We start from the raw sequence: 20791 nt of genomic DNA, 5'->3' as shown, positions 1-20791 counted from the left end.
GTTTTGAAGAATGAGCTCCTGAAATGACATTCTACAGGGAAAAAATACCAACTTGCACAATAAATGCAACTTGATTTGAGTGAACTCCTGAAGTGACATTCTACAGGGAAAAAAATACCAACTTGCACAATAAATGCAACTTGTTTTGAGTGAGCTCCTGAAGTGATATTCTACAGAGAAAAAAATCAACTTGCACAATAAATGCAACTTGATTTGAATGAGCTCCTGAAGTGATATTTTATGGAGAAAAAAATACCAACTTGCACAATAAATGCAACTTGATTTGAGTGAGCTCCTGAAATGACATTCTACAGGGAAAAAATACCAACTTGCACACTAAATGCAACTTGGTTTGAAGAATGAACACCTGAAATTATATTCTAAAGGGAAAAAAATACCAACTTGCACAATAAATGCAACTTGTTTTGAATGAGCTCCCGAAATGATTCAACTTGTTTTGAATGAGCTCCTGAAATGACATCCTACAGAGAAAAAATACCAACTTGCACACTAAATGCAACTTGATTTGAGTGAACTCCTGAAGTGACATTCTACAGAGAAAAAATACCAACTTGCACAGTAAATGCAACTTGATTTGAGTGAGCTCCTGAAGTGACATTCTACAGAGAAAAAATACCAACTTGCACACTAAATGCAACTTGATTTGAGTGAGCTCCTGAAGTGACATTCTACAGAGAAAAAATACCAACTTGCACACTAAATGCAACTTGATTTGAGTGAGCTCCTGAAGTGACATTCTACAGAGAAAAAAATACCAACTTGCACAATAAATGCAACTTGATTTGAGTGAGCTCCTGAAGTGACATTCTACAGGGAAAAAATACCAACTTGCACAATAAATATTTCTGTGTGGAGCTTGCTTTTTTGTTTTGTTTCATTGTCTACTCTTTCTTTTTCCTCCTGTACATACCTCTGGTGTAGCAGGGCTCTCTGCTTCCTTCTGCTGCTCCCTTTCAGGTTTCTTCACATCCTTCTCACTCGAAGCTGTTTCCTCTGAAGGGACAGGACTGGGGAGAAATTCTAATCTCTTCACAACAGGGCTGGCACAAGCTGCAGCTGACTTGAATTGCTTTTGATCTGAACCTAATCCACACAGATGAAAGAGAATGCTGCAAGGTTAAGATAGTTTCCCAAATAAAATGTAGACCTATTTCTTACAATCCAATTTCTCACTGAATTATACTGGGAAGTTTTGAAAGAAAAATAATCTTCTTTCTTCAACAGAGGCAAAATGAATCTCTCAGAGAAGAAAAAGTGGAGCTGCTGACACTTGGCTTGGGCACCATGGTCAAGCAAGACATCTCTAGGGGAGAGTCACCCAAATTATTTCAGATGCTCCTCTTTAGCTGAGATGTGCTGTAGCCTGCAACACATCTACTGAGGTAGAGATCTCTAAGGTGCTGTGATACAGACAAGAAGCTGTGTCACAGTGAACATGGTCTCGCTGTCAGCCATGGAAGCCATTTCAGCTTGCCTCTTTCCACCAAACCACATCAGCCGAGCATTGGGCAGCATACATTGTGCCAACAGGAAGCCTCAGGCTGGAAAAAACCTTCTTGTCATTCAGATCTTAATAAATGCCAACTGGGAGACCTAATAATGACCTTCCAGTGCCTGATGAGGGCCTGCAAGAAGGATGGAGACTGTTTACAAAAGCCTGTAGTGATAGGATGAGAGGCAGTGGCTTCAAACTAGAGAAAAGTAGATTCATATTGGATGTTAGGAACAAGTTCTTTACTGTGAGGGTGGTGGAACAGGTTGCCCAGGGAGGTGGTTGAGGCCTCATCCCTGGAGATATTCAAGGTCAGGCTCAACAGAGCTCTGGGCAACTTGATTTAGTGAAGGATGTTCTTGATGACTGCAGAGGGGGTTGGACTGGATGACCTTGGGGTGTCTCTTCCAACCCAGCCCATTCTGATTCTATGACTCTTAGTTCATGTTGGATTACCAGAAAAGGAACAAGGAGTGCAGGGGCCTACAGCTGAGGACTGTGACAATTAAACCACCAGCTGGTACCACCACTGGAAGCAAAGCAGTTGCCACTATCCCAGCACCCAGACATCTCCTTAACCTCTAAAGCAGAATTTCAGCTTCAGATTCTGTTCCCTTTCCATCCATAGCAGCAGTGGTAGCTTCTGACAGGCTAGGACAGTAAGCTAGGGAAGAGGAGCAGCCCAGGCTCCAGTAAGAACCTGCACACAGGCAGAGACAGGAGCTGCTGCTGCTGCCAGGCAGATGCACAGTACACCATGCAGAGATACAGGCTGGGGTTGGAGTGGCTGGAGAGCATCCAGACAGAGAGGGATCTGGGGGTACTGATTGATACCTGCCTGAACATGAGCCAGCAGTGTGCCCAGGTGGCCAAGAGAGCCAGTGGCATCCTGGCCTGCATCAGCAATGGTGTGGTCAGCAGGAGCAGGGAGGTCATTCTGCCCCTGTACTCTGCACTGGTTAGACCACACCTTGAGTGCTGTGTTCAGTTCTGGGCCCCCAGTTTAGGAGGGACATTGAGATGCTTGAGCGTGTCCAGAGAAGGGCAACGAGGCTGGGGAGAGGCCTTGAGCACAGCCCTACGAGGAGAGGCTGAGGGAGCTGGGATTGGTTAGCCTGGAGAAGAGGAGGCTCAGGGGAGACCTTATTGCTGTCTACAACTACCTGAGGGGTGGTTGTGGCCAGGAGGAGGTTGCTCTCTTCTCTCAGGTGGCCAGCACCAGAACGAGAGGACACAGCCTCAGGCTGTGCCAGGGGAGATTTAGGCTGGAGGTGAGGAGAAAGTTCTTCACTGAGAGAGTCATTGGACACTGGAATGGGCTGCCCGGGGAGGTGGTGGAGTCGCCGTCCCTGGAGCTGTTCAAGGCAGGATTGGACGTGGCACTTGGTGCCATGGTCTGGCCTTGAGCTCTGTGCTAAAGGGTTGGACTTGATGATCTGTGAGATCTCTTCCAACTCTGATGATACTGTGATAGTATTTTGGAGCATTCCCCAGGCCATTAGTGGCACAGGGGTCCTGGCATGGAGGTATCTGGGTTGTACTGAACAGCAAAGGAGGCTGCCTGTTCTACAAGCAGGTCACAGAGTCTGCATCCCATCTAAGCCTCCAAAGCAGAGTGGATGAAAAGCCCTGTTCCTTTACCATTTCAATGTTTGCACTGCTATCTCAGTTTTCCCTGCCAGCCAAGATCAAACTCTGCCTTCAGTAATGTTTAGCAGCTGTGACAGGTGTGGAGCCAGGCACAAGGTGACTTTGTGATTTGTAGACAAATATCACCAGCTCATCGCTGCAGGTCTTTGAGAGGAGAATTTGGTTGGTTCACCACAAGACTATAGTTTCTACATTACCTGCCAGGGGCAACTGAAGATTGTTAACCTCTCTGTTTGGTATCTAAGGTATTAAAGCCAGCTAAGGAGCCCCTGTTAATAGCCCATGTGCTTCAGAGTCTTGCAGCACATAGAATGGTTTAGGTTGGAAGGGACCTCAAAGACCATCTAGTTCCAACCTCCTGCCATAGGCAGGGACACCTCCCACATCAAGACAAGGCCAGATATGCTTCTAATTTTTGGCAAATGGTACCCCATTGATCACAGAATCACAGAAACATCCAGGCTGGAAAAGACCTTCAGGATCACCAAGTCGAACTTAGAACCCTACTCTACACGATTCATCTTAAATCATATCCCTTAGCACCACATCCAAATGACCCTTAAACACATCCAGGGTTGGTGACTCCACCACCTCCCTGGGCAGCTCATTCTAGTGCCTGACCACTCTCCATGAAAAACTTTTTCCTAATATCCAATCTAAACCTCCCCAGTCTCAGCTTGAGGCCATTCCCCCCCTTGTTCTGTCTCCAGTTACATGCGAGCAGAGCCCATCAGCAGCCTCTCCACAGTGTCCCTTCAGGTAGCTATAGACAGCAATGAGGTCTCCCCTCAGCCTCCTCTTTTTCACACTAATCCCATCCCCAGCTCCCTCAGTTGCTCCTCATAAGATTTATTCTCCAGGTCCTTCGTTGCCCTCCTCTGGACCCACTCCAGCACCTCCACATCCTTCTTATAATGAGGTGCCCAAAACTGAACACTACACTCGAGTTGTGGCCTCACCAAAGCCAAGTCCAAGGAGACAATCACCTCCCTACTCCTGCTGGCCACAGCATTTTTAATCCAAGCCAGGATGCCATTTGCCTTCTTGGCTGCCTGGGCACACTACTGGCTTATATTCAGCTCACGACAGCTCTATTACAACCCCCAGGCCCCTTTCTGCCAGGCAGCTCTCCAGCCATGCTGCCCCAAGCCTGTAGCATTGCTTGGGCTTGCTGTGACCCAAGCACAGGAGCTGACATTTGGCCTTGTTGAAACTCATCCCATTAATGTTGGGCCATTGATCTAAGCCTATCCAAGTCCCTCTGAAGAGCCTCTCTACCCTCATTAAAATCACCACTGCCACCTAATTTGGTGTCATGATGTTCGAGGGCAAAGGTCAATTATCCAAGATACATTTATCCTCCACAAATAGGAGCATTAAGTTTACACAGCAATTACAGCCAGAGCTCCCATTTAAATATCTACTTCAAAGAGCACCTTTTACTTACCCATAGCAAGCTGAAATTTGGTAGACCTATTTGAAAAACGAGTGACAGACATAGAAATACAGTGAGCAGTGGACAAAATGTCTGCTTCAAAGTAAGGTTTCAGAAACACTCTTTTGAAGAAAATAGATTCAGCTTTTACCAGCAAATTCCTTTCCCCAGATTAGGAAGCATGCATAAAGGCTTTAAGGCAGAAAACCAGGAGTCTGCACAACATTGTCCATTTTAAAGCTCCTATAAAGAGTGAAGTGCCCTTTCTTGTTCTCCTTCTGCATTTCTTAGTGTTTTTTTGGGGGGGAAAAAAGCCAAAAACCTGTTAAACAGAAGCTATTACTGACTGATAGTTTCTGCCCTGATTGCATTCTGGTTACAGTATGCAGCTTATCATGCACACAAACAAAGCAGGCATCTTGAGTGGCGTGCAGTCAGGTGTGGCATTTCAACCACAACAGGACAGAGCAGGTTGGAAAGGACCTCAAAAGATCATCTGGTCCCACCTTTCATGGGAAAGGCAGCCTGGAGGAAATTGTCTAGCACCCTGTTCAGATGCACCTTGAGAACCTCCAGCCACGGAGACTCAACCACGTTGCTGCAACGAATGAATATTCTTACTCTGAAAAATGTCTTTCTTGCATTGAGATTTCCAACATTTGCTAATAGACCCTCTTGGTGCTGCTGCTTGTGCACATATTGATGGGTGGGACTAAGCCCCAGCCCTGAAGGTGGTCAAGAGCAGCAGCAACAGCCAACAACCCACCTGGGGATGAGCACGTCTGGCTCGCAGGTCCCGCGCTTCCAGGACTGGCATCGACCTGCTGGCTGGTGGCTGCATCTGCTGCCACCGTGGAAGCCTGAAGAGAATAATACAGTAGAAACACAGTGACTAGAGTGGAAATAAAAGGATGTGCTCATTCCCCAAGGCAGTACTTGCTCCTTCTTTGTAATGTGTTTGAACCAGACTGGTTTAGAGCTCAGTAGGGAGCTGGGGAGTACATTTCAGAGCGGCATGCGCGGCTTGGGTGTGAAATCACCGGGCTTAAATCTCCTTTTCCAACCACTCCTCAGCAACCATCATGCAGTTGGTTTGGAATGGACCCTCCAAGCTTTTAAAACTGTGGGATAGCTCGGACTGTGTTAGCAGGAGACAAGCATACATTTCACCCCCAGCTTCCTCTTCCAGAGCGACACAGAACCGTATGCATTAGCGAATCCACAGCGCACAGCGGAGCTCTTAAAGCAGCAAAGTAATTAAATACTTCCTTTATTTCACGGTTGTCCAAACAATCTGTTATCTGAAGGGAAAAGCCAGAGCCAGCATTTAAGGTAATGAAATACTTGAAAGACTGTTCAGAGAGGGCTGAAAAAATATGGTGAGAGCGTATCAAGCCAATAATCCAAATCCCTTGGAGAAGCCAGCTTCCTGACCCAGGACGAGGCTGCTGGAGAACTCAAACCACGCTGTCAACACAAGGGTAGCGCTTCAGCTGATCTATTTAGCAGCTTCCACCACACATCCGCCTTTCCCAGGAGGCAAATCAAGAAAAAAAACCTGCAGCAAGCCAATCAGCCACAGCACAGTGCTCCTAGTGCATGAAATGCTTAGAGAATGGCTCATTCAACAGGGGGAAATCAAAGCAGCAGCAGCCTACTTTTGGAAAGAAAAGGTAACGTGTTTCAGGAATAGTCCATTGTGGACTCGCTTTCCTGTCCTCCTCCCACTCTTCCATCTTATTAACAGCTGCAAGGGAGGAAATCTGATGAGATTTCCTCTTTTCTGGAGGCATGATACAGACCTCTAACTCCTGCACGGATCCCACTTCCCATCCCTGCCTATGGCCCATTCATCCATCCATCCATCCCCCCTGGAGAGCAGACCTGGGTTGTCACAGCTCAATCACTGGGACATCTGCTGGCAGTGCCAAGAGGAAACCAATGCCTGCAGACACATTTTGGCTCCCGAGGGTTTTCTGTTGGCAGTGGTCAGGAGTTCCTGCCTCTGTTCTCCTCTCTGGAGGGAGGCATGCTCTGGGAGGGGCAGGGAATGTCTCTGGGAAGATGCCCTTGTGAGGAAACAGTAGGGACTGGTGTGAGGCCATGGCCAGGGGCAGCAAGCTGGGCAAGCCCAGCAGGCAGTGAGCAATGCAGGGAACAACAAAGGAGCCTGTGGCTGCCAAGGGCCGTGCCGTCACCTCGCAGCAGGACAGGCGCCAGATCACCACCAGGAGCCTCTAGAAGTGGCAGTGCCTCCTTTGGTGCCTGCTGGGGCTGGCTGCTCTCTGTCCTCCCTGCTGCCAGGTGCCTTCCTCTGCACCCTCACCTCCATCTGTCCGAATCTTCTGCCCCAAGCAAGGCATGGGGCAAACGGAATCATTTAGGTTGGAAAAGAGTCCAACTGTAAACCTCAGCACTGCCAAGTTCACCACTAAGCCATGCCTATACATCTTCTAAATATCTCCAGGGATGGTGACTTAATCACTTCCTTGGGCAGCCTATTCCAATGTTTGGAATAGCAATGCTCCCTTTCCATGAAGGAATTCTTCCTAACATCCATTCTAAACCTCCCAGGTGCAACTTGAGCTCATCTCCTCTCGCCCTATCACTTGCTCCTTGGGAAGAAGGAGCAATACCCACCTTGTTACAACCTCCTTTCAGGTCTCACTTTGGAATCATAGAATCAACCAGGTTGGAAGACACCTCCAAGATCAGCCAGTCCAACCTAGCACCCAGCCCTAGCCAGTCAATTAGACCATGGCACTAAGTGCCCCAGCCAGTCTTCTCTTGAACACCCCCAGGCACAGCGACTCCACCACCTCCCTGGGCAGCCCATTCCAATGCCAATCACTCTCTCTGGGAAGAACTTCCTCCTAACATCCAGCCTATACTTTCCATGGTACAACTTGAGACTGTGTCCCCTTGCTCTGTTGCTGGTTGTCTGGGAGAAGAGGCCAACCCCCACCTGCCCACAACCTCCCTTAAGGTAGTTGTAGACAGCAATGAGGTCACCCCTGAGCGTCTTCAGGCTGCACACTCCCAGCTCCCTCGGCCTCTCCTCATAGGGTTTATGTTCCAGGCCTTTCACCAGCTGTGTTGCCCTTCTCTGGACAACTCAACATCTCTCTTGAATTGAGGGGCCCAGAACTGGACACAGCACTCAAGGTGTGGACTTAGACTTCTTTCCTCCAGGCTAGACACACTCAGCTCCTTCACCAGCTTTGTTGCTCTTCTTTGGACACACCTCCCTTCTGTCTGAAAAGTGGTTTTCAATCTGGAGGAGTCAGAGGGTGAAATCTACACCCCAAAATGGCAGCACAGAAAGTTTGAGAACTTCCTCTCCACCACATCTATCTACACCAATAGGAAACAAGACTCAGGGCTCCCTCTCCATGTGCCACAAGCTCCAAGGAAGGACCATCGCTGAAGGTGAAGCACAGGCTAACCAACAGGCCCCAGAGAAATGCTCCAATGAGGGCAAGTCCTGGGTCCCAGATTTGCCCCTCGCTATTCTGGTGCTCTTTTCTCCTATGTATAACCCACCCTTCCCTTCTCCAGCCCACCTTGGTACCAGCCTGTGTTTCAGCTGAGAGCCTGCTCAGTGCAAGCACCAACAGAACACTAAACATAAATGCCTCTCTCAGCTTTAGTTCTGTCTCCTCATCACAGTATCACAGAATCACAGTATCATCAGGGTTGGAAGAGACCTCACAGATCATCAAGTCCAACCCTTCACCACAGAGCTCAAGGCCAGACCATGGCACCAAGTGCCACATCCAATCCTGCCTTGAACGGCTCCAGGGACGGCGACTCCACCACCTCCCCGGGCAGCCCATTCCAGTGTCCAATGACTCTCTCAGGGAAGAACTTTCTCCTCACCTCCAGCCTAAATCTCCCCTGCCACAGCCTGAGGCTGTGTCCTCTTGTTCTGGGGCTGGCCACCTGAGAGAAGAGAGCAACCTCCTCCTGGCCACAACCTCCCCTCAGGTAGTTGCAGACAGCAATAAGGTCACCCCTGAGCCTCCTCTTCTCCAGGCTAACCAATCCCAGCTCCCTCAGCCTCTCCTCGTAGGGCTGTGCTCAAGGCCTCTCACGTGACAGCAATCAAGGGAGAAGCTACTGGAAATCCTTCCCAACCTGGCTCAGTGGAGAAATAACTATTTCTTGTCTCCATGAGGACAGCCAGGCAGTGCAGCAGGCTGCCCAGACAGGTTGTGCCACCTCTGTCCTTGGAAGATCTCAAGATTCCCATGAACAAGCCTTTAGCAACTCAGTCTGCTCTCATGCCTGATCCTGCTTTGAACAGAGGGCTCAGCTAGAGTCCTACAACCTGAATTATTCTGTTCTACAACCCCCATCACACTTAAACAAGTGGCTGTTATCAAGAGCTCAGGGTTTGCCCTAAACAAGGTAGATTTTTAACTGGGAAAGCAAGAGGAACCTACCTAACAGCTACTCACTGCTCCAAAGCTTAAGGCCTTCCAAAGAAATGGTTGCAAATTTCAATTACTAATGTTTTATTGCAGGTGTTTTTTTTGGTAGGTTTTGTTTAGTTGGTTTGCTTTGGTTTTCTTTCTATTGGTTTTCTTTCTGGTGTCTGGGAAGGACTTTTCAGGGTATCAGGCAGTGACAGGACTAGGGGAATGGAGCAAAGCTGGAGATGGGGAGATTCAGACTGGATGTGAGAAGGAAGTTGTTGAGCATGAGAGTGGTGAGAGGCTGGAATGGGTTGCTCAGGGAGGTGGTTGAGTCCCCCTTGCTGGAGGTGTTTCAGGCCAGGCTGGATGAGGCTGTGGCCAGCCTGCTCTAGGGTAGGCTGCCCCTGCCCATGGCAGGGGGGTTGGAACTAGCTGATCTTTGTGGTCCCTTCCAACCCTGACTGATTCTAAGCAACAGAACTCACCCTCCAATTTCCAAAAGAAACTGTCCAAATTGGAAAATTCCCTTGCTTTGCCATCCCTTCCACTCCCTGTCCCCTCCAAAAAAAAACAACCAACCAACCAGCTTTAATTTCAACCCTGGAGATTTTAAAGATATAAAGTAAGGATGATATAGAAAGTGTTAAACACTGCTATGTATGCTCAGGGAAATCAAGTTCTGACTGGAGCAGGGGAAAGGGCACAGCCCCATTGGCCTCTCAGAGGGTTTAAAAAGCTCAGTGAATGCACAGAGATGATGCACTTCTATCACCTCTAGGTCTAAATTGACCTCAGGAAACTAAACATAGCACCAAGTCCTGTAGCTACCCTGCACAAGTGCAATAAACTACCCACAACCTATGTCCAGGAGGTTGAAGCAGGTCAATCATAGAATAAACCAGGTTGGAAGAGACCTCCAAGCTCATCCAGTCCAACCTAGCACCCAGCCCCATCCAGTCATCTAGACCATGGCACTAAATGCCTCATCCAGTCTTTTCTTGAACACCTCCAGGTATTGACATAGAAGTTATTTATAGAAACTCTTTCAAGAGAGAGTATGAAACAAAAGGGGAAATAAAATAAAATAAAATAAAATAAAATAAAATAAAATAAAATAAAATAAAATAAAATAAAATAAAATAAAATAATAAAATAAAATAAAATAAAATAAAATAAAATAAAATAAAATAAAATAAAATAAAATAAAATAAAATAAAACAAAACAAAACAAAACAAAACAAAATAAAATAAAATAAAATGTTATAAAGCTACTACTTGCTGGAGAAAAACTGAATTTTGCTGTCCTGCTCCTGCTCATGAGACTTGACTCTTCCTCCTCCCTCTGCTGAGCAATTAAATGCTGGTGACATTACAGCTAAAAATAAAACCCCCTGATTAGTAAGTGATATGTATATATATTAAAAACCAAAATGCTGTCAGCTTCACTGGGGAACTCTCTCATTCCCAGTATAGCTAATCCTGTTTCTAAAACCAATACCCACAGGTGTAGGACACATGTAAGAAAATTCTTGTACTGGTTCAGCTGATAAAATGTCTCTTCTGCCACAGACTCTCCTCGTTCACATGTAGGAAATGTCTTGGACTCAAATGGTGCTGTTAGCACCGAGTATGAGAAAGCTTTCTCTTGGACTCAAGGGGATTGTATTTTGATACAGACACTGAGAACGACTTGGTAAGGGACATTTCTGAAGCACTTTAGAGGATCACAGGATGTTAGGAGTTGGAAGAGACCCAGGGAGATAGAGCAGAACCTCGCTGCCAGAGCAGGACCACACAATCCAGCACTGATTACAAAGAAATGCATCCAGACAGGCTGTGAAAGTTTCCACAGAAGGAGACTCCACAACTTCTCTGAGAACCCTGTTCCAGTGCTCTGTGGCCCTTACAGTAAGGAAGTTCCCCTTTGTGTTGAGGTGGAACCTCTTCTGCTGCAACTGACACCCATTGCTCCTTGTCCTATCCCAGGGAGCAAGTGAGCAGAGCCTGTCCCCCCACTTCTGATCCCCAGCCTACAGATATTTATAGACATTTATTAAATCCTCTCTCAGTCTTCTCCAGACTAAACAGCCCCAGGTCCCTCAGCCTCTCCTCATAAGCCATGCCCTCCAGTCCCCCAATCATCCTTGTAGCCCTCTGCTGGACCCTCTCCAACAGATGCCTGTCCCTCTGCAACTGGGGAGCCCAAAACCAAAGGCAGTATTCAAGATGAGGTCTCATCAGGGCAGAGAGCTCTCATACATTGGGATGAAGGACCCACACAGCCTGTCAGCAGCACCCCACTGCTGCCACACACATTGGTGCAGGCAAAGGTGTCACTCTGCAGGACTACAGAGCCACTCCACGTGCTGGTTCTGCTGCAGGTGCCTATGAGGGAAGGTCACACAACACCATCACAGGCAGTGAAGCCTTCAAGGGAAGTAGGAATAATCTTGCTTCACAGGTGCTGTGGTTATCTCTGTCCCCAGGTCCAGGCTGGTGTGAGGATGGTCTCATTGAAAACTGCAGAATGCTGTCTATGTGGATTGGTAGGTTTACTATCCCGTGTATCTAGCTACCCAGGAGTTAAACTGAACTTCCCCACTCAGCATTCAAAAGCTTTAGTGCATGACAGGAAGTTAAATGCTGCAATTGCATCTGCAGTTATGAGCACAGCAGTAAGAGAGCACAAAGCAGCACCTCAGCTCTGCTAACCAAGGTTACCTGTTTAACCAAGAGACAGGCACAGCTGACTACAGTGCTATTACTTATTAGGCATGGAGTTCATAGAATGGTTTAGGTTGGAATGGACCTCAAAGATCATAGAATCATAGAATCAACCAGGTTGGAAGAGACCTCCAAGATCAGCCAGTCCAACCTAGCACCCAGCCCTAACCAATCAACCAGACCATGGCACTAAGTGCCTCATCCAGGCTTTGCTTGAAGACCCCCAGGGACGGTGCCTCCACCACCTCCCTGGGCAGCCCATTCCAATGCCAATCACTCTCTCTGGAAAGAACTTCTTCCTAACATCCAGCCTATACCTACCCTGGCACAACTTGAGACTGTGTCCCCTTGTTCTATTGCTGGTTGCCTGGGAGAAGAGGCCACCCCCCACCTGGCTACAATGCCCCTTCAGGTAGTTGTAGACAGTAATAAGATCACCCCTGAGCCTCCTCTTCTCCAGGCTAAACAGGCCCAGCTCCCTCAACCTCTCCTCATAGGATTTGTGCTCCAGGCCCCTCACCAGCTTTGTTGCCCTTCTCTGGACATGTTCCAGCACCTCAACATCCTTCTTGAATTGAGGGGCCCAGAACTGGACACAGCACTCATCTAGCTCCAACCCCTTGCCATGGGCAGGGACACCTCCCACTAGAAGAGAAATCACAGAATCATAGAATCAGTCAGGGTTGGAAGGGACCACAATTATCAGACAGTTCCAACCCCCCTGCCATGGGCAGGGACACCCTACTCTAGAGTAGGCTGCCCACAGCCTCATCCAGTCTGGCCTTAAAACACCTCCAGGGATGGGGCCTCAACTGCCTCCCTGGGCAACCCATTCCAGATTCTCATCATTCTCATGCTCAAAAACTTCCTCTTCATGTCTAGTCTGAACCTACCCATCTCCAGCTTTGCTCCATTCCCCCTAGTCCTGTCACTCCCTGAGAGCCTAAATAGTCCTTCCCCAGCTTTTTTGTAGCCCACTTCAGATGCTGAAAACCACAATAAGGTCACCTCAGAGCCTCCTTTTCTCCAGGCTGAAGCCCAGCTTGTGGCAGACAAGAGTTTTTATCCCTTAAACAAGGATATCAGTCCAAGCATTTCTTTCATTAAGAGCACATGAGCCAGAAGTAGCCACACTGTGGCAGAACCTCACATCCTTACAATCCCTTTAAAAAGACAAGGAACTCCTCCAACCCCGAACATCGCAACTGCTGCAAGAATTCAAACTCCAAAGGAGGTTACAGTAGAACTTTATTAACCCTTCTGGTAAAAGGTCATTTAACACTACTTGTACATTAAGCCATATGAAGTATCATGACTGCATTTTTCTCTGAGAACATGACAAAACAAGCCATCTGGAACCAGCGAGGATGCAGAGATATGGGGGAGAAGCAGGTTAGGACTCCAGTTTAAGTTCTGTAAAGTCACTCAGGAATGAAATTGGCCACCCGTGGGAATTGCCTGACACATCTCTCACACTTGTGTGACTGCAATGGTACACATAGCATTGACTTGAAACTCTTTGTGCAATGATTTCCTCCTCAAAGCTGGCATTTGCTGTTGTGGTGGGTGGGAATGCTGGCACGACCTTAGGCTGCCACAGCTAAGTGCCTTGTGTGCTGTGCCAGTGGAGTGCTACAGCCAGAACACTGCCCTGACACCTTAAGTCACCTGCCTCAGCTGGCACCTATGCAATGCTATGCTCAGGCCAGCTACAACCAAAGATGGGGGTGGACTGGTAATTGACAGAGAAGCCTTCAAAGTGTTGCCAGAAATAGCATTAAGTATTCCTGCCAGCCTTTTTCCTAGAGTTATTACTGCTCAGATGGGATGCAAAATAAGCTCCTGTCACTCAGAGGCTGAAAAGTGCATGGCTATCTGGAGGCTCAGAGACATGGATGCTAGATTGTGAGCAAATCCTGACCAAAGCTGCTCTGAAGCTTTGCTGCTCTTACTTCTCATCCTAACCCTTTTCCCCTTCAGGTGATCCAACTCTCCACGCATCCTCCCATGTGTGGTTCAAGGCAAGGCTGGCAATGTGGAACAGGCCTATTTACTCTACAAGTGTTCCTTCTAACAAATCAAAGAACAAAGACTTGTCCTACCAGATATGTACAAATCAAGATTTCAGCTCTGCTCTCCTGTAGCTCGGCCAACAAAGCCCAACCACAAGAAAGCTTAGGCTTTAATCTCAGTTCAATCAGTGGATTTTTGAAGATGAAGGAGAATGTTACTTGTATATATATATATATATATATATATAACTTTATTTTGTGCCAAGCATGCAGTGAGTAGAAATGGACAAGTTTAAGCTAGCTAGTGAAAAATTAAAAGAAAGCCAAAATCACTTCCCACCACCACCCTGCCCTGATCTTTTTTTCAAGTTGCTGCCTGTATTTATTTTGCTGTTGTTGATCAGAGCAAAGTTATAGTTAGAGCTAGAACAAGCCAATGGTTCCCAAAGGCTCCTACAAAGATTGGTTAAAATCAAGCGGCGTTACTCACTGACAAATTAATCCCCCTGCACTAGAATCTGCACACATTTTGTTTTCAAACAAAACATTTACTTTGCCAACTTCTGATTCAAAGAGCTAGAGGATGTAACTTCTCAGCAGAACTCTTCTGCAGAATGGAAAGAAAACAGGACCTAGCCTAGTGGCTGACAGTTAGGAGCAGGGTGAGGAGATGGAGATGGTTCTTATGTTATTGCTGGCATTTCCACTGACTGACCACTCAGTCTTTGGGCCTTTGCCCCTGTTTTTCCAGCTGCAGTGGATACAAAAAGTGTGCTTTACCTACTGCCTTTCTCAGCAGCACATTGCTCCACCAACACCAACAGGATAATTTCATCTTGCTAATAGGACAAATTTATCCTTCCTAGCCTTAAATCATATGAAAAACTTGATAAGCTACTTCTTGAGTAAAGGTAAGTCCCTTCTAAAATCTCCCCCTCACCTAAATCATATGAAAAACTTGATCATATGAAAAACTTGATAAGCTACTTCTTGAGTAAAGGTAAGTCCCTTCTAAAATCTCCCCCTCACCTAAATCATATGAAAAACTTGATCATATGAAAAACTTGATAAGCTACTTCTTGAGTAAAGGTAAGTCCCTTCTAAAATCTCCCCCTCACCTAAAACCAATAAATCTAAGTACTCCACCTATACACTACAAACACAAATATAGCCTCTTGAAAATATTTCTCTTTACCATCCATCCCACCTGTTCCAGCTTTTTGCATCTCATCTCATAGCAGATTCAGGCAGCAGATTCATCTTTCCCAAGCAGACTCTGACTGCCAATCATTGAATCAATCAGTCAGAGTTGGAAGGGACCACAAGGATCATCTAATTCCACTCCCCCTGCCATGGGCAGGGATACTCTACCCTAGATGATTTGATTCTCACACAGATGGACTACTCTGTCAAGAAGACAAGTGACACTGTGGTCTCACAAACACAAAATGGAAAAGACAAGTGACACCATGGTCTCACAAACACAAAATGGTGCCCTGTGCTTCTCTAGCTCCCCCCCAATCATATTGATGTTTTAAGTGGTGCAGCTTGACTAAATGGTTTTCCAAACTTCAGGCCAAAAGAGCTGTTGAAGCGCAGCTGCACAGCATCTTTCTGTACTGCAGACAACGCCTGAGGCCAGCAGGACAGATTTAGAGCAGGGATACAGAGCTTCAAAGGGAAGTCTGCCAGGCAGAGAGAAGACAGGACGAGTCCACTTGACAACTGAACTGAAACAGCAGGAGAGAAGCAGCTCTAGGAGGGATGGAGGAGGAGGAAGCAGCAGCATGCAAAGAACAGGAAGACAATCAGAAGGGGAAAACAGAAGGGCCAAAGGTTATATTTTATATATGTAATATATATATATAAAAACACATATAACCCTTCATATATATATATGTGTGTGTGTATATATATATATATATATATATAAAAAGGAATATATATATATGAAAAGAAATATATATTTCACAGAAGAGACTCACAGCAGAAAAGTGAGTAAAATACAAAAGCAAAATCAATCTCAGAACAACCAGAAAAGAAAAGCACCCTAGAAACAGCAGCTAACAGTCAGAGGGAACTAGCCCCCTATGAATCTTCCTCAAAGCCTGGGATGGACACAGCTAAAAGGAACTATACTAATAAAGGAAAGTATGCAAATCAAGGCAGTGGAAACAAGGTTAGAAAAGGCTTTGAAAAAGATTTCTTCAGGCAAAAGAAACACAGGATTTTTTTCCTACTCCAGACAGCTCTGCTTATTCATCTCAGCTGCTTTTCCATCCCTGTTTCTGTAGTCTTCTCCTCCTCCTCTCCTAAAAAGTTAGTAGGCAAAAACTATAGCCCTGGCTTGTCTTTGTGGGAGGTGACAACAGCAGCAGCTTCAACAGTGTGTAGCTTGGAAACCCCATGCTGATGGGGTAAAAAACAAAACCCCATCTTTCCCCCTGGAGGGCTCTCAGTGGCTCTCAGTTATTCATCATCCTTGCCCAGCAAGAGGCCACATTTTATGAGGAGCAAGGCAAGTCCACAACGCTATTTATTTGGATTCCCCACTTTCCTAGGGTGGGAAGGTTGGTTTAGGTTGGAATGATGTAGGCTGATGTGGCTGTGTTAGTTGTCCAGTTGGACAGTCTGGAGGGTTGGGCAGGGACAAATGGAATGAAATTCAACAAGGACAATTGTAGAGTCTTGCATCCAGGAAAGGACAACCCCAGGGAGCAGTATAGGTTGGGGACTGATCTGTTGGAAGGCAGCAAAGAGGGAAAAGGATTTGGGTGTCCTAGTTGATGGGAGGTTGGCCATGAGCCAGCAATTTGATCTTGTGGCCAGGAAGGCCAATGCCATTCTGGGGTGTATCAGAAGGGCTGTGGTTAGTAGGTCAAGAGAGGTTCTCCTCCCTCTCTACTCTGCCCTGGTACTCCACATCTGGAGTACTGTGTCCAGTTCTCAGACTCTCAGTTCAAAAGGGACAGAACTGCTTGAGAGAGTCCAGTGTGGAGCTACAAAGATGAAGAAGGGAATGGAACATCTCTCTTACAAGGAGAGCCTGAGAGAGCTGGGGCTGTGCTGCTTGGAGAGGAGGAGACTGAGAGGTGACCTCATCAATGTCTATAAATATGTATAGAGTGAGTGCCAGGAGGCTGGAGCCAGGCTCTGCTCACTGATGTCCAGTGACAGGACAAGGGGCAAAGGGTGGGAATTGAGACACAGGAAGTTTAATTTAAACATGAAGAGGGTTTTTTTCCCCTGTGAGGGTGACAGAACACTGGAACAGGCTGCCCAGGGGGGTTGTGGAGTCTCCCTCTCTGGAGATATTCAAAACCTGCCTGGACACATTCCTGTGTGATCTGGTCTAGGTGATCCTGCTCTGGCAGGGAGGTTGGACTGGTCCCTTCCAGCCTCTGATATTCTATCATCCTGTGATTCCAGAAAGCAAAGTAAAATAGGTACAGGGAAAGGCTGAGTGAAGCCAGTCCAGTGTGGCTGGGCAGTTGCTGTGGATGAGCCCCCAGACTGGTTACACCCATATTGAGGAGCTGCCTACAGCAGTGCTGCTCTGTGTCCCAACACACCCAGTGAAGAAGCCAAACACTGGCACCATGCCCTATCTCTGTAATCTGACATCTAAGCCTTTCCCATCCATGAACTACTCCTCTAGGCTCAATGGCTAAATTACTGCCCAGGGCTTAATCTCAGGCATTGGGATCCAGAAAACTAAAATGAAGCAGCTGGGTAAAGAGAAGCAAACATCTGGAAGGAACAGAACCTCTAATCATACCCTAGGCTGGCAAATTGCCTCCCAGCCACAGGCAAGTCTCCTTCTGTCTTCTCTGCCATCATGCTCAGTGCATTGCACTTGTCTCTCCATCTGAGATGCTCCTCAAAGCAGTCTCTCCTTGCTCTGTCCATGCTTGACACACATACCTTTGCTGGAGGCTGAAGCACCAGGGGTAATGACAATGATTTGTACTATCTCGTCATACTATTGATGAAACCATGAAGCTAGTGACACAAAATCCTCAGTTAGAGCAAAGAAACTGTACATAGCACCATTTGGGTGCACATTTGTTCTCTCTAGAAGGCTTTGACATTAAGTGCACCCAAGCTCACAGACCAGGAGGCATTTTGCAAATGGCAGTCATGAGGAATATGAGAATTCAAGGCTTTCTGCCTCCTTTGCCATTTTCACCACAAAGACTGACACCAGAAGCAGGAAACATGGCACAGAAAAGCCTGTGCTTAGCTGGCTACATGATCCTGAACGCTGCAGAAACAGAAAGATGAGAGAGAATCAAACAGGTACAAATGCACCCAAGCCCTAACAGTGGCTTTTGTTACTGATCTTCCTCCTTCTTCCTTTATTCCTCCTACAGCTACAGTGGTCTGGAAACCTTAAAAAATGGACAGTGACCCTTTCATTTAGCTTCTTTTCCAATTGCTGTTTTGCTTCTGATCCATGGCAAGCTGAGACTCTTCTTTATCCTCCAAACACTGCCATTATCAGCTCTCCCATAGGAGAAGCAACACTAAGCTGGCTTTTTCCTTACAGTCAATTCATTCTGACAGGAGCAGGCTCTGCTCTGCCATCCCTTCCTTCTTGCCTGCAAATAGTTAATTTCTGAGACTACACCTTCTAGCAAGATAGAACATCACAGCTCCCATGACTTGCTGAAGGCTCCATGTCTTGCTAGTCCATGGCCAGAGACTGGCATGATGCAGGCAAGTAAGATAAGATGCAAGCCCTTCGGCATGAATCAACCATCACTTCCTGGGGCAAATCCCTGCCTGCTCCATAGAATCAATCAGGTTGGAAGAGACCCCCAAGATCAGCCAGTCCAACCTAGCACCCAGCCCTAGCCAGTCAACTACACCACGGCACTAAGTGCCTCATCCAACCTTTCTTGAACACCTCCAGGGATGGTGACTACACCACCTCCCTGGGCAGCTCATTCCAATGCCAATCACTCTCTCTGCCAACAACTTCCTCCTAACATCCAGCCTATACTTTCCATGGCACAACTTGAGACTGTGTCCCCTTGTTCTATTGCTGGGTGCCTGGGAGAAGAGACCAACCCCCACTTGGCTACAACCTCCCTTCAGGTAGTTGTAGACAGCAATGAGGTCACCCCTGAGCCTCCTCTTATGTTATCCATCTGGGCAAGGCTTGGGTGAAATCTGAGATGAAAGCAAAAAATTCTCCAACTCCCCACATCTCCAATTCTCTTTGTTGTTCCACAGAAAAGAGCAGTGAGAATTCCCTTTCCTGCCACTGGTTTGCAACCCCTTTACATGCTTTATTTACAGGCTGCTCCTTATTTCTCGTTTTATTTTCACCAGTTACTTTCATATTAGAGTTTGGTAGCATCTAGATTCCTGCTGGGATATGCTCCAGTTTCATCCCTGCCTTTTTCTCTGGGGAAGAGAGGGAGAGAAAGATGAAAAGGTACAATTAATCTGTTTCTTTGATAAGGCAGTTAAGAAGCACATTGGCCCCTTCGAGCATTGCAATAGCTTAGCCTCTTCTCCACTATTTCTGAGGGGGGTGGGTGGGGGGAGAATGAAAACTGAATGCTCAAAACTGCCAGCACATCCACATCTCTCTCTTTGAAACTAATTATAATGGCTCGACACAGTCCAATTATGTTGCTGATAATTATGTTGCTGATCTAATCAGCTAACATCAGGAGAAGCACTGAATACATCTGCACAATAGCTGGGACACAGAGTGGGTTTCTCCCTGGCCCAGCACATTTAATAGAATGCTTAGCAGCTGCATGACACCTAAAAACATAGAGAGATGCTGGCTGCAAAAAAAGTTGTTCAATCTTCCCCTCCCATTTGGTTACCCACATCCCAAAAGGAAGAAGCCTTTAATTTACAAAGGATTTTGGTTGGGTCTTTTGTTTGTTTGTTTGTTTCCTTTCTCTCCTGGTCTGAGCACACCCTCGTGAAATAAAGCAAACCTAAGAGCTCAGTGATTAGTTAGTGATTAAACAGGTTACGAGACAGAAAACTGGCAGAGAAAGTAAGGCTGGTTTGTTCGTGTTGGTCTTACTGTTGGCTCTTTGTGCACACTCTGAGTGACAGGCCTCTGTAAACTGAGCTCAACACTTGTGGGGTCCTTCTTCAACTCTACTGGGGGCCTGTCCCCTCTGGCTACTCCATCAAACTTCAGCGATCTGCTTGGCGAAGGAGCAAATATTACTGCTGGACTCTCTTTGTCCTTCTCTTCCACACCGTTGATGTTCTCTCCGTTCATGCTGACTTTTCCATCTACCTGCAGAACACAGTTAAACAGATATGCTGAGATTCATAGAATCAACCAGGTTGGAAGAGAACTCCAAGATCATCCAGTCCAAACTATCACCCAACCCTGTCCAATCAACTAGACCATGGTGCTTAGTGCCTCATCCAGGCTTTGCTTGAACACCTCCAGGGACAGTGACTACACCACCTCCCTGGGCAGCCCATTCCAATGCCAAGCACTCTCTCTGCCAACAACTCCCTCCTAATATCCAGCCTATACTTCCCCCAGCACAACTTGAGACTGTGTCCCCTTGTTCTGTTGCTGGTTGCCTGGCAGAAGAGACCAACCTCCACCTGGCTGCAGCCTCCCTTCAGGTAGTTGAGGCAATTAGCATTCAAAGGAGCTGTGGCAACTAGAACTTTGATGATATTACAATTGCTAACACAGTCTGTGCCATCAGTGAAACACAGAGCCACATTCAAGATGTGTGGGGAGGTGAAGGCAGTTAGCACCTCACACAATCAGCTCCAAACAGAAGAGAAATGGTTTGGCTCCACAAGTGGCTTCACCCCTTCTGACTGCTTTCCAGATGAAAAGTTTCCCTCCCTGTCCTCACTGCCATCTACTCAACACAGTACCACTCTTAGGGTTTATTTCCAAGCACAAACGTGAGCAGAAGCTGAGCCCCATGGCTTTGGGGACTGTGTGCTGGATTATCTACTAGAGAGAAGGGTCCTGAAAGATCTCAGAAATAGAAAAGCCAGGAAACACACTGGCAGGCCTCACCACCCA

At 46.9% G+C, this 20791-nt stretch overlaps 1 protein-coding gene across 1 annotated transcript in view; it reads right to left on the bottom strand.

Annotated features, from left to right (window-relative positions):
- The window catches only part of LIMCH1 (LIM and calponin homology domains 1), a 267283-nt gene that overhangs the window by 33326 nt on the left and 213166 nt on the right, over positions 1-20791 (bottom strand). The window contains exons 20-22 of the mRNA XM_064149191.1: positions 19808-20029; positions 5365-5458; positions 932-1104 (exon numbers count right to left, since the gene is read on the bottom strand). Of these exons, the coding sequence (XP_064005261.1) occupies positions 932-1104; positions 5365-5458; positions 19808-20029 (489 nt within the window). The remainder of the gene's footprint in view (positions 1-931; positions 1105-5364; positions 5459-19807; positions 20030-20791) is intronic.

Source organism: Pogoniulus pusillus, chromosome 9 (genome assembly GCF_015220805.1).
Source record: "Pogoniulus pusillus isolate bPogPus1 chromosome 9, bPogPus1.pri, whole genome shotgun sequence".
In the NCBI taxonomy this organism is placed as follows: Eukaryota; Metazoa; Chordata; class Aves; order Piciformes; family Lybiidae; genus Pogoniulus; species Pogoniulus pusillus.
This window is presented reverse-complemented; position numbering and strand designations above follow the sequence as displayed.